At 41.9% G+C, this 14,122-nt stretch overlaps 1 protein-coding gene across 2 annotated transcripts in view; it reads left to right on the forward strand.

Moving 5' to 3' along the window:
* Nucleotides 1-1,590: 1,590 nt before the first annotated feature.
* The window catches only part of LOC122551780 (contactin-associated protein-like 5), a 1,278,965-nt gene continuing 1,266,433 nt past the window's right edge, over nucleotides 1,591-14,122 (forward strand). The window contains exon 1 of one of the 2 annotated variants that reach the window (XM_043694245.1): nucleotides 1,591-1,782. In XM_043694245.1, coding sequence (XP_043550180.1) covers nucleotides 1,707-1,782 — 76 coding nt within the window. In that variant the 5' untranslated portion in view covers nucleotides 1,591-1,706. The remainder of the gene's footprint in view (nucleotides 1,783-14,122) is intronic. The other variant, XM_043694243.1, reaches the window with a different exon arrangement.

Here is a 14,122-nt window from a genome sequence, read left to right on the forward strand (position 1 = left end):
AAATGTCCCTTTGCCATTATGATTCCCTCTATTATCAGTTACTCCAGCTGCAACTAATTGTCTCAGTTCTTCGCAATAACGAACACCAATAATTTCAGCTCGTCATCGGTTTTACTTTGGAACTAGACCGTATTTCAAGGGGTTGTTCCGCAGCTGTTTCTCACTCATTGTGCAGCCTCTATAGATTTACACTGCAGGAATTTTACCAAATGCTGTTTAGTATAGCTGTTTAAGCCAAAAACCTAACTTTCTTAAACATCTCCTTAAATACCTTCTTTAGCTGAGAGGAATTACTGTCAGAATTAGCAAATAGGGTGTACGTTGATTAAAAAAAAAACAAATTCGCATTACACAATGTTGACAGGCACATTTGACTAATTTTGTTTTTAAATACAAAACATTCTGACTAACTCTGGGTATTCCGTTTAGTGCAGATGTGTCCGTTTACCAGGATGAAGGCATTGCCCTGGTCTCAGTCTGGGCGATCAAGGAGAAACTCGATTGTTTTGTCTGTGGAAGGAAGACTTAACTTGGGATTTCAGTAAACAGTTTTGGTCTCCGCACAATGAATCCCTCCGAGGGCTCTTCTGACCGTCGTTTCAGAATTCTCTCCTCCCAAATAGTTGAAGTTTATCCTCTCACTAATTCTTGATGACCTGCAAGAAAATCCCTGGACTTGGAAAAGCGGAGAGAACTCCCTCTCAAACAGATTATGATTGAGAATAGGTGATGATTCATATCCCTTTCCTAGCACCCCCAAACAAATCCTGGTGGAACATTACTGGTGAATGCAAAATAAATTAACTTCCCGAGGAAAGTGAGTCTAAAGAGAATGGTTCTGTTTCGGGACTACATTGTTAATGACAATAATGATAAATTCGATATTATGCAATATCCAAGGGGGCACAGAAATAGGGTGGATGATTCTGGGTTGAGACTGTTCAACTTGTCTTTATATGGTGGGGTTGGATAGGCAAACGCCTTTCCCCCCATTCTTAGCGCCCACTGATGCTGCACCTCAAAACGCTCGCTTCAAACCGCAGGGAGAACGGCGTGGCAAGAGTTAATCTGTCTTCTGTAATAAAAACAGAGACGGCAGTTAGGGGTTAAATTTCCACTGTGACGAGTGAGTTACTTCCCGAGAAAATTCACAAAAAGTAGGAATAATATTCAGACTCAATGATTCCCTAGTGTTGAAACTTGCTGAAAACAAGTGTTAATGATATAGACGTTGGCGAATTTAGGGCAAATTGTAATACAGCCTTTTTTGTCCCCCTTTAAAGCAAGCGCCCGATTTAGTGTTAAGAGATTTGACAGCAATTTCTCTTGTGGGTCATACATGTTGGGGGCTGCCGTGGTTTTGTTCAGCAGAGCTTTCGAGCGTGGATAGTATACTGAGGGGGAACAGCACATCCTCACAGTAGCAGCCTTCCCCTGCATCTCTCTCTCTCTCTCTCTCGCTTTACGTCCGTGATTCCGGGTCCACTGGTTGGCGCAAGAGGACGTGTAGCGGCGGGATGGCGTGAACGAGCAGCTGGTTCCGAAAGAGGAGGAGGAGGAGGAGAGAGAAAGGGGGGTGGGGGGAGTGGGACAAGGAAGAGAAACAAGAAAGCAAGGGGACAGCGCGGGGAAATCAGACGCGCGTTGACATGGTGAGGAGCAGAGAGTTTCTCTCCTGATCTGGTGCCTGTGTTTTTTTTTGAAAAATGGACTCGATCGCTGGTTGCTGCGCCCTCTCTCTATCGATCAGCCTGTGGGTGTGCATCACCGCCGCTTATTCCCGTAAGTACAGCTTCTGAATGTTACAGACCCCCTTTTTTTTGGAAAATAAAATGCACATGTTTTAATGCACATCCTGGTCTTGGTCTTGACCTGGTCTTGGGGGAAAGCTGTTAAAATTGTTACTGCTTTGTGCACACACACATACTAGTTAAAAGTGAGAGGCGCTAACATTTGACATTTGGCAGGAAAGAATGTGTCCATCTCCCAGCTGTCCTTGTTCCCTAACATACGGTGGCACTTAGAATATACTGCAATGTTGGCATGTTTTCCACTTAAATATCCGATTTGTCCTTTTCCCTCGCTGGGAAGCTTCCTTCCAAATGGAAGGCAAGTGATGATTCTCTCTCCCCCCCCCCCCCCCTCTGGAAATATGTTCAACAATATTTAGTCTCAGTAACTTGGAAGCAGGCAGCGTGGAAGTGTTTGGTTGCTGGGTCTTGCCACTGGGGAGCTGCCCGGGGAGAAGGGACTGACGCCCTGGGAGCCCTGTGCGATGCGAGAGGGCTTTAATTCACAGCTACCCCCCTCCTCACTTTGACTGACTGAGTCCCGGCTCTGTGTTGCTGTTTACAAACACACTTTGTGCATCGCTTGGGGTCGGCAATGCTCAGGCGGAATGCAAAGCGGGGTGGGCGGTGGAATTCACTCACCACTTCGAGGAGGCTTCTGCTAAATGTTATCTGGCTGCGATTGAGGATGAACTGAAATATATGTTCTTTCTTTTAAAAAAAAAGACCCAATAAATATCGATGAAATTAACATTAGTAAAATCACTTATCGGCAAAGGTGTCAAATACTAGACTGAGAGCCACGTTTCGAGATATTGACAATGCCCCCCTTTTTTGGAGGGGAGGCAAAACTTCTGAGGGGAGGGGATGTTCTCAAATTGTCAAATTTATTGAAATGTGACACGCCGCACCTTTCAGGTCAATAGCGCTCCTCGGCAGGTCAGCATTCTTGTCGTAAATTCCTTCTCTAGTTGCTCATTCGCGAAATTACTAACTGCTTCCACTCTGCAACCCGGCAAGTCTTTATGTTTTGTTTCTGTGGAGGAAAGGAAAGTTGTAGGGAGCAATTGGAGATTTCCAAGAGAGCCGGACCGATGTCCCGAGTCAGATTGCTCAGCCTCACTGAGCCGGGTTGATATATCTAAAACAGGCGAATGCTGTCTGGTTTGCTCTCTCACTGTTGCCTCTAGGTGTTGATTAAACTTCCCCAGCGCAGCACACGTGTGGTGATGTGCGTCTCTCTCCTTGTTTTCTTAAACATGTCAAGATAGAAGGGTGGGTTGCGCGATAGTGTCTTTTTTTCCCCTTGGGTGTGTTTAATCAGAGTTCAGGTAAAGGACATACTGACTACTTACATCTCCCGTGGACTCGGCATCGCTGTCCCACTCCCACTGAGAGCCTCGCGTGTTATATTCTATTTCCCCCCTCTATATCAACCATTATAGATCAGGGGGGAGGCCATTGGGCACATCCTATCTGCACTGAAAGGACATCGCACTCTGCCTTAAACATCCACGCCCCCCTTACCCTGCACATTCTTTTTTTAAAACACTAACTCCCTTTTGAACGATTCAGTTGTCACCCTTTGTCTAAATAGGAGGGCTTGGGACAAAAAAAAATAGGTTTCTCGCATTTGCTGCTTCCTGTCGTGGAGTTCGACAGCCCTGCTTTAATACAGGGCTCACATTGAGTCTGTTGCACCAACTCTGTGATAGAGGTGAAACTTTTTTTTTGCAATGCTTACGCCCACCCTCCAAAGCAAAACAAACACACACAGGAAACTTGCGCAGACAATCCATCGTTTAGTCGAAGTGTAAAAATGACAAGTGAGGCTGCTGTGTCAAACGGGGGGGAAAAATACAAGCAGGAGCCGGCAGGTGGTCGCGGCTTGGTTCGAAGTAAAGTCTAAACTTTGTTGAGAAAGATGTGCAGAGCCTCCTCGGTAGGTATCGCCAGCGAAATGCCCGTCTCCGCAGTTTTAATCCTCATGCAACATCTAGTCTGAAATTGCGTTGCTCATGGCTGTTGCAATGCCATAACTTTTTTATTTGGGGGGGCTGGGGGTTCTTCATTTGAGACATGAAGTACAATAGTGACACTACTGTGTGTTCACATGCAGTGCTATGGCCGTGTCTAGATGTCACTACAGAGCAGTTCCCCGAGTGAGGAAAAACATGCTGCCTTCAAGCTGCACGCCGTCCCTGAAATATGCATCGAAACAGGCAGTCCGCAGCACTCGCCAGTGTGAAACAAAACAAAGAACGGTGATTGTGCTTAACCTTAAAACAAACAAAATAAACCAGAAATTACTGGAGAAATTCAGCAGGTTTGGCAGCAGCTGTGGAGACAGAAAGAGTTTCGGGGCCAAATACCCTTCTTCAGGACTATCTTCATGAACAATGCCTTTACGTTTGAGTATTGTCTCAGTTGTATGGACGTTGTGTATGCAATGTGACATCTGTAGGAAAGGAGACCAAGTATAGTCCACTCGACCCATCCGGTCTGTTCCACCATTCAATGACAACACTGATCTAATTTTAACCTCAACACCACATTCCTGTATGATTTCCCTCTCCCTCCGTGTCACCCCCATAATCCATCACCCCCTTGATAATAAACAATTAAGAAGTTAACTCAGTTGGCTGGTTTGCAATGCAGAGTGAAGACAGTGTGATGAAGACAACTCCCACTCAATTGTCAGCGCTGAAAATGTGTTGCTGGAAAAGCGCAGCAGGTCAGACAGCATCCAGGGAACAGGAGAATCGACATTTCGGGCATAAACCCTTCTTCAGGGCTTATGCCCGAAACGTCGATTCTCCTGTTCCCTGATTGCTGCCTGACCTGCTGCGCTTTTCCAGCAACACATTTTCAGCTCTGATCTCCAGCATCTGCAGACCTCACTTTCTCCCCACTCAATTGTCAGTCAACTGGGATTATCATGAGGACTGTCCTTCTCAACCTCTCCCCTTGCCTGAGGTGTGGTGACCCTCAGGTTAAACCACCACCAGTCATCTCTGTCTAATGAGAGAGCAACCCTGTATTGTTAAGTCTACGGTGACTTTTCACACTGTTGCATTAATTGAGAATCTATGTGCCTTTGCCTTAATATTAAAATAATACCTATCTTAATATTTCAGTATGAGTAGTGAGATGATACAAGCAAGATATGTTAAATTTTCAAATTCTCAAATATTCATTTTTATAAGGTGCTCAATTTATTTTGAAATGCTTTTGTCATCAGACTTTCTCTTGTTAGAATGAATGGTTAAGCATTGAACTGATTTTGTTTTTACAAAGTGGTCGGATCTGTTGCTCTTTAATAGGCTCCTTGCATCTGTTTGCCAAGGCAGAGCTCAAACACGAGCTTCGTGAGTCAGCTGGCACACAGTGCTCATGCTCCTAAGGGGGATTGCAAACAGGATTTCTTAGGGTTCAGGCTGTCTGTCTGTGCAATGCTGATGGCAACCAGGGACCAAGTCAGACTCAGTAGTATGACAACTGAACTGAATCAGCCAATGGTATACCAGGGGCAATAGTCAATGTTAATTAGCCAGTCGAGAAACTTGCAAGGCAGATCTGTTACTGACAGCCCTGATCTTCGCAGCAAGCTTTCAGATCGAACAAAAACTTTAATTGTGGCTCGAATTCAATTTGAGGACCATATGAGAACCTATAATATTTGTTCACAAGATGCAGTGTGTGGTTGTTTTCATTTTGTCTTGGCCTCACGAAAAGGACAACAGAACTGAATACGACAGCGGCAAAATAATCCATACCTGCTTCCCTTTTATAATGCATACATTTATTTTAATGTTTCATTGCAAATTTAACTCTGTCATTTGCATATGAGCTTTCCACAACAGATTCACATTTTATATACACAAAATACATGAGATGAGCAGAATTTCTTGAGAGTCATCAATCTGTGGAATTCTTTGCTGCAGGAAGATGTTAAGGCTGAGGCATTAAATACATTCGTGGCTGTGATGCAGATTTCAAATCAGTAAGGGAATGAAGGGTTATAGGGGAAAAGCAAAGATGTGGAGTCGAGGGTAGTCAGATCAGCATGGTCTCATTGAATGGCAGAGCAGATTTGATGGGCTGAATGTTCTACTTTGCACCTTTGTCTTAATGGGGCAATCGTTTTGTTTCAGGTTGGCTGGAAAGCCTTGCATTTGTTTACAATTTTTAAGCTTTTTAAGCAGTAGTGTTAGGGAAGGAGTCATTTAGCACAGTTGGTTCTAGATGGATATCGGGTGGTTCGGGTTAAGAGCTAACAGCACAGGGTTTGATTGTCATACCCGCTAAACAGGGCTCTGAAGCCACCTTCCCCTCCCTCCCACAGTTAGCTTGAAGTAATCACTAAGAATCTGCCTTTGGGAAGAGATTGCTGCAGTCTGTAATTATCTGATTCCTGATTGAAGATATTGAAGCCCTTTTTCATAAAATTATGATCTACTCTGCACCCTGAGATCTGAAGTACCATTCCAAGTTGTGCAAAAACAGTTTGTAATTGTTTTAGAGCCATAGTGTCAGATGTACAACTGTCCATTCTGACCATATATCCCAACACAATCTAGTCCCACCTGCCAGCACCCGGCCCATATCACTCCAAACCCTTCCTATTCATATACCCATCCAGATGCTTTAAATGTTGCATTGTACTAACCTCCACCACTTACTCTGGCAGCCCATTCCACACGTGCATCAAACTCAATGTGAAAAAGTTGCCCCTTAGGTCTCTATCTTTATGTCTTTCACCTCTCACCCTAAATGTATGCCCTCTAGTTCTGGACTCTCCTACTCCAGGGAAAAGTCTTTGTCTATTTACCCTGTCCATGCCTCTCATGGTTTCATAAACCTCTATAAGGTTGCCCCTCAGCCTCCGAAGCTCCAGTGAAAACAGCTCTTGTAGTCAGTAGAATTATCTATTCGCTGAGTGAGGGAATGTTTTAATAATGCAATAGTTTTGTTTTAAAATACTTCAAAGTTCTTTGTGCATTCAGTTACTGGGACTTAGAGGGTTAAAATTTGAAGTTAATTTGCATAAACATTGTATTCTGTTGGGTACATGATCGTGATGCTTTTGGAGTTAATAGGATTCAAAAGGGTTATGGAGAGATAGTATCACTTAATGTGATGAAAAAACAAATGAAAGAGAAAATGAGGACCTTTTCTTAAATTACAACTAGGCCAGTTAAGACCAATATCAGAGTTTTTTTTTGTATGTATAGTCTGATAGAGGTGGAAATAATAAAGACTGAATTGAATGCTGGAACGTGTGAATGTTGCCTCCCAGACTCAGATTAGTAGAATTTTGTTAGTTCCATAATCCTTTACATCCTTACCGAAGGGAGTTGACATACAGATCAACCATGATTTAATTGAACAGAACAGCAGACACAAGTGCCTGAATTACTTAGTCCTGCTGGAATGTCCCCAAGTCTTTATTAACCTTGCTGTATTGATGGAGCATGTGACAATGACCTTCTAAAATTACACATTAATAATTATGTTCTGTCATATTTTAGTCTAATGCATTCTGGATTGGTGGGGGATCTTTGGGAAAACTATTTTTAATGTACACAACAGGGGAAAAACCTATCTGTTGCAGCTTTTGGCAGAATTCTACTCCACCTTCCTATCATCTACTTCCCAAAGTGAGTGAGCAAATAATATACAGTTTTTAATCTGAACTTGAATAAGATGGTCCCATGAAAACACAAGTCCCTCAATGGGCAGAAGAGGTGTGACCAGCATATAGAAGTTATAAGAAGTAAGACGTTAATGTTTAAATTTTACAATGATTCGATCAAGTTGGCAGCATATCACATCACTGCAGTAAGGTCATGAAGGAATTGAATGTGGGAGTAAACTATTCAACCCCTTGAGAAATGATGAATTGCATCTGTACTTAAATGCTATTTTACCTGCCTTAGTTCCATATCTCTTGATGTTATGGTGTTTTTAATTTGCTCAGTCAATGCATTTTTTAATGCATATGGTTATGTGCGCACACATAGTTCTCACCCTCAGCATCTCACTGTAAATGGCATTTCTATTGCTGCCCGAGAGTTGGCAGGATAATTTTTTTTGTGCAAGTCAGTTTTGAACCTTTTAACTTTAGAAAAAGACCATTGCCCAACTTGATTTCTTTGTATGGCTAATTTTGAAAAGAAAAGTCAGTCATATATTTTGGATGATTTAGTATGAGTCTGGGCTATTTGAAATTGCAAGCTCCAGATGGTCTCTCACCTGAATTGAGATTGCGACCTGTCGTACTTTGAACAATTTATTGATTCTGTATTCCTGTTTTAATGTGCGTAATTCATCACAGAAGGGGATGAGAGAGACCAATTACTGCATCTCCCCTTGCAATCATCCATGCAAATCACTCATACTAACACTTTGCCTGCAACTGCTTCAGTGTTGGTATGGGTACTGGCAGAAAATCCAAAGAAGATGCAGGTTTAGGTGCACTTGTTCTGCTCCTCATGAACCATTGCGATATGAAAAGCAGTTTGTAACAATGCAGAACATGTAGTGACTGAAGGACATGGATCTGACAAGCCATAAATGAATAACTTGGAATGCATGCCTTTAGCTACTTCATATTGAAAACCCTTATCTCACCAAAGCTGTCACTCTGTTTTGTTTGGTCTGAGCCCTCCAGGCACAATATTGTTCTTTGCATGAACATCTTTAGCAGCAAGCTGTGTATAAGTGTGCGATATTAATGTACGATTAGGCAAACTTATGTAAATACAATGGGCAACATCTTAGATGCATGTATTTGTAAAAAGGTAGTTTTATAAAAGGAAGAGAGTTTGCATTTCTACAGTGTATTTAATGGCTAATGGACATTGCAAAGTATTTTGCAGTCATTGAGGCACTGCTGATGTATTGTCATTGTTGAAATGTGTGGAATATGACTGCTAATCTGCACAACAATCTCTGACAAACAGCAATGTGATAATGACCAAATATTCTGTGTGTTTGTATAATGTTGATTAAATAGGTAATTATTGACCGGGTGATAACTCCTTCTACTTTTGAAATAGTCTTTCATATTCACCCATGCGATCAAATCTGTCCTTGACATGATGTTTCATACAAAAGTCAACACCTGTGACAGTGCAGCATTCCCTCTGTACTATAATGGAACATAATGGAGACTTTTGTTCAGACTCTGGAGTGGGACTTCAACTGCAAAGTGCACTGACTCAGAGGTGAGAGTGCTACCAACTGAGCCATTGCTGATATTTTGAAAGTATTGGCTTTCTGATTCTATCGGAAAAGCACATTTAAAATTGGCACTTTTCTAAATGTATTATATGCTCCTTGTGAATCACTGAATTCAGCAGCTTCAGTGCATTCCAACTGCCTCAAATAGTCAAGGAACATTCATTCCTGTCCCCAGTATTTATGTAATGCAAGCAACTAATGCAACTATATTTTGGTAATTAACCTATTCGACCTGTCCTTCCATTGAGCAGAGAGAGTAGAGAGAGTTGAGGAGATTTGATCAAGAGGTTGAAAATTATGAAATGCTTTGATGAAGAACATTAAAATTGGTCAGCAGTCAAAAAATGGAAAGCAACTGGCAGGTTCCTTTGTTTGTTTGAGCTCTGACATATAGTCTGAAATGTGCTATCTGAGAGGATCATGAAGCAGTTTTAAAGACTCTTGGGTACATACTTGATGAGTCATAGAGATGTACAGCATGGAAACAGACCCTTCGGTCCAACACGTCCATGCTGACCTGATATCCCAACTCAATCTAGTCCCACCTGCCAGCACCCGGCCCATATCCCTCCAAACCCTTCCTATTCATATACCCATCCAAATGCATTTTAAATGTTGCAATTGTACCAGCCTCCACCACTTCCTCTGGCAGCTCATTCCATACACGTACGACCCTCTGGATGAAAATGTTGCCCTTAGGTCTTTTTTCTATCTTTCCCCTCTCACCGTAAACCTACGCCCTCTAGTTCTGAACTCCCCAACCCCAGGGAAAAGACTTTGTCTATTTATCCTATTCACGCCCCTTATAATTTTGTAAACCTCTATAAGGTCACCCCTCAGCTTCCGACGCTCCAGGGAAAACAGCCCCAACCTATTCAATCTCTCTGCGTAGCTCAAATCCTCCAACCCTGGCAACATCCTTGTAAATCTTTTCTGAACCCTTTCAAGTTTCACAACATCTTTCTGTTAGGAAGGAGACCAGAATTGTACGCAATATTCCAACAGTGGCCTAATCAATGTCCTGTGCAGCCACGACATGACCTCCCAACTCCTGTACGCAATGCTCTGACGAATAAACTAAAGCATACCAAACGCCGCCTTCACTGTCCTATCTACCCGCGACTCTACTTTCAAGAAACTATGAGCTGGCATTCCAAGGTCTATTTGTTCAATAACACTCCCCAGGACCTTACCATTAAGTGCATAAGTGCTGCTCTGATGTGCTTTTCCAACAAAATCCTCTTTGTTATTTCTTCATAAAACTCAATCAAGTTTGTGAGATATGATTTCCCACGCACAAAGCCATGCTGTTTCTCCCGAATCAGTCCTTGCCTTTCCAAATACATGTAAATCCTGTCCCTCAGGATTCCCTCCAACAACTTGCCCACCACTGATGTCAGGCTCACCGGTCTTCGGTTCCCTGGCTTTTCCTTGCCACCTTTCTTAAGTAGTGGCACTGTGTTAGCCAACCTCCAGTCTTCTGGCACTTCACCTGTGATACAGGTATTTCAGAAAGGGGCCCAACAATCACTTCCCTCACTTCCCACAGCGTTCTTGGGTACACCTGATCAGGTTCTGGGGATCTATGCACTTTTATGTGTTTCAAGACATCCAGCACCACCACCTCTGTAATATGGACATGTGCCAAGATGTCACCATTTGTTTCCCCACAGTCTATGTCTTTCATGTCCTTGTTCACAGTATGCACGGATGCAAAATACTTGTAAAGTACCTCGCCCAGCTCTTGCAGCTCCACACAAAGGCTGCCTTGCTGATTTTTGAGGGGCTTTATTTTCTCCCTAATTACTTTTTTGTCCTTCATGTATTTATAAAATTGCTTTGATTTCTCCTTAACCCTATTTGCCAAAGCTCTCTCATGTCCCTTTCTTGCCCTCCTGATTTCCCTCTTAAGTATACTGCTACTGCCTTTATACTCTTCTAAGAATTCATTCGATCTCTCCTGTCTATACTTGACATATGCTTCCTCCTTTCTCTTAATCAAAGCCTCAATTTTTCGGGTCATAAATCCAGCTTTCCCTATACCTACCAGCCTTTCCTTTCACCCTATCAGAAATATACTGTCTCTGGACTCTCGTTATCTCATTTCGAGAGGGTTCCCATTTCCAGCCGTCCTTTTACCTGCAAACAACTGCCACCAATCAGCTTTTGAAAGTTCTTGCCTAATACCGTCAAAATTAGCCTTCCTCCAGTTTAGAACTTCAGCTGTTAGACTTGGTCTATCCTTTCCTATCACTCTTTTAAAACTAATAGACTCACGGTCGCTTCATTGGAGAGATTGAGTTACGAACTGATGTGGGCACGATGGGCAGAATAATCTCCCTCCATGCTGTTATTCTACCCTAATGAGTACTGTCAAGGTTTTGATTGCTCGAGCTTTGTTCTGCTTTCTTTGAAGTTTGGGCTGATAGCCTTTTGATATTTTGGTTTCATATCTTACTAAGTCGCTCAGGATGGTCCTGCTGACTTTTCGAACATAGAACATTAGAACATAGCGCATTCCAGCGCAGTACAGGCCATTCAGCCTTCAGTGTTGCACCAACCTGTGAAACCAAGGTCGGTTCATATGTTGGCTTCATATGTGGCTTTATTTTAATGCTGCATGGTCCCTTTTAATATGTGGAACTTAGTTGTGTAAGACCTGCTTGGTGCATTCCAGATTGCTGCTCAGTTGACATTCTGAAGATGATCGACTATTTGTATGTTACATTTTTTATTAATGCTCCTGTGAAATGGCTTGGGATGTCTCCTCATATGAAAGGTGCTATGCAAATGCAGGTTGCTGAATGGAGTATACTGGTTCATGGGGTGCAATTGACTATTGAGTTTCACATGCACTTTTTATGACCAACACAGTCATGAGCTTAAGCAACCTCCATCAGCAATTGAATAGTCCTGCTCTGCATTTATTTAGCATCAAATTGTAGTGCTGGGGCCAGGAGTTGAGGGGGCAGAAATGGTATTATATGACAGTAGATTGCAAAGTGTGGAAATTGATACATTGCAGTGTAGCTTGTTGCTGATCTTATCATAAAATTGCAAGATACAAGTGGAAGATATTGGTTGGAATTTGAGCTTTTTCAGTCATTGTTATGAAAGCATGATAAACAGGATTGAACATAACTCAAGCCACCTCTCCGAGCTTAACCAACATTCCTAGAAGTATAAATTGATCACTACCAAAAAAACTCATCATGCCAATGCCCATTCTTTGAATGAACTGCCTAATGGTTTTATTTCTTGATCTGGGTGTGTCTCCCTGCCCCCACCTCCTATTTTATTCCCTTTTTAAAGTTACTATTGAGCCGATCCCAGTACTCTTTAAGGCAATGCATTCTAGATCATGACTCATTAAATCTCTCCTCCACTTCTTTGCCAATGTTTGAAATCTGTATCCTCTGATTATCCTGCTTGTGAAAACAGCTTCTTACTATGTACTTTATCAAAACCACTATCTTTAAAGTGTTTTATTAAATCCCCTCCTCTTGCCCTCTTTTTATTTTGCAAGCTCAGAAACCGCAATAATAGATTTCCACAGTTCAAATGGAAGTAAACACCTTGGGATGTGTGCCTATGTTAACAGCACTATATAAATGCAAATTGCTTTTGTTATAGAGTAAGAGTATTACATTCCCACCACATAATTCACTGAAATTCTAATGATGACACTAGACAATAACAATATTAGATAATGAAAATAAGAATATTCTTCTTGAATTGCATTACATTATTTTACTTTCCATAATATAATTTGATCAAGACTGTTAGGGCTATGCAAGGTTGTACAGGCAGTTCCATTCTTGTGCAATCCCGTGTTATAAGAACATCGTGTAAAAGCAGCACCATTTAAACTAATGAGGCCGGAATCACATGATAACCAATATAGGCTTTAAAAGTTTATGCTTTAGAAAGCGTGTCCCCAATTCATCAATTGTCTTGTAGTAAATTCGAGTTAACGAAATGTGCGCAATAGCAGAACGACTTATACTGGGGACTGCTGCCTTGGCAAAGCTTCCTGACTTTGAATGTGATGTTAAACTGTTTCAGTATAGTGCATGCTACAAATCCTTTGATATCCTTTAAAGAGCAGCAATTCTTTGCATCGACATAGTGCATTTAAATAGTAAATAGTCTCAAAACACTTCAAACATTATCGAACGAAACATGAGGTATGAAGACAAATAGCCAAAAGCTTGGTCAGTGAGGTAGAATAGAATAAAATCGAGACAGTGTGGAAACAGGCCCTTCGGCCCAACAAGTCCATGCTGACCCTCTAAAGAGTAACCCACCCAGACCCATTGCCCTACCCAGTATTTACCCCTGACTAAAGCACCTAATCTACACATCCCTGAACACTATGGGCAATTTAACATGGCCAATTCACCTAACCTGCACACCTTTGGATTGTGGAAGGACATGCCTGAGGGTGGAATCAAACTCAGGTCCCTGGTTCTGTAAGGTAGCAGTGTTAACTACTGACTACAAGTGGGTGTCTTTAAAGAAGGAGTGAGTAGTAGAGAAGTTTTGAAGAGGGAATTTCTGAGTTTAAGGCCAAGACATTTTAAGGTACAGCCAAAGTGTCAAAGGTACGAGCATGAAGAAGGAGGTGGAGGAATGCAGAATTCTTGTGTTATAGTGCCAAGGAGGTTCTGGAGCAAAAGGATAATGTTCTGTTGTATGATTTGATCCCATACTGTGCAATGTTGAGACAGACTAGTTGAGAGAAGGCAAAGCTGAATACAATTTCAGACTTAGAATTCATAATATCATTATTACATTTTATACTAAGTACTATGTGAGGTAATGATTGATATACCGCACTGTGACTTATAGTTACATTAGGTAAGGGTTAAATTGTTTGTATTCATGCCCTTGTAGTGAGTTTCTTTTAGAGCATCACACAATGATAATTTAGTCTTCCTTTGAGACTGTTCTAACTCCACCCCCACTGTTGTATTTATACTCAGTGATTTGCAGTTCTGTGTTAACATCATAATGTTGCTCTATGGTCCTAATTCACGGATGAGCATTTTAAAATAGAGTTGTTTGGGATGAGGAGAAGTAAGGCA

The sequence above is a fragment of the Chiloscyllium plagiosum genome, chromosome 7 (genome assembly GCF_004010195.1).
Source record: "Chiloscyllium plagiosum isolate BGI_BamShark_2017 chromosome 7, ASM401019v2, whole genome shotgun sequence".
In the NCBI taxonomy this organism is placed as follows: domain Eukaryota; kingdom Metazoa; phylum Chordata; class Chondrichthyes; order Orectolobiformes; family Hemiscylliidae; genus Chiloscyllium; species Chiloscyllium plagiosum.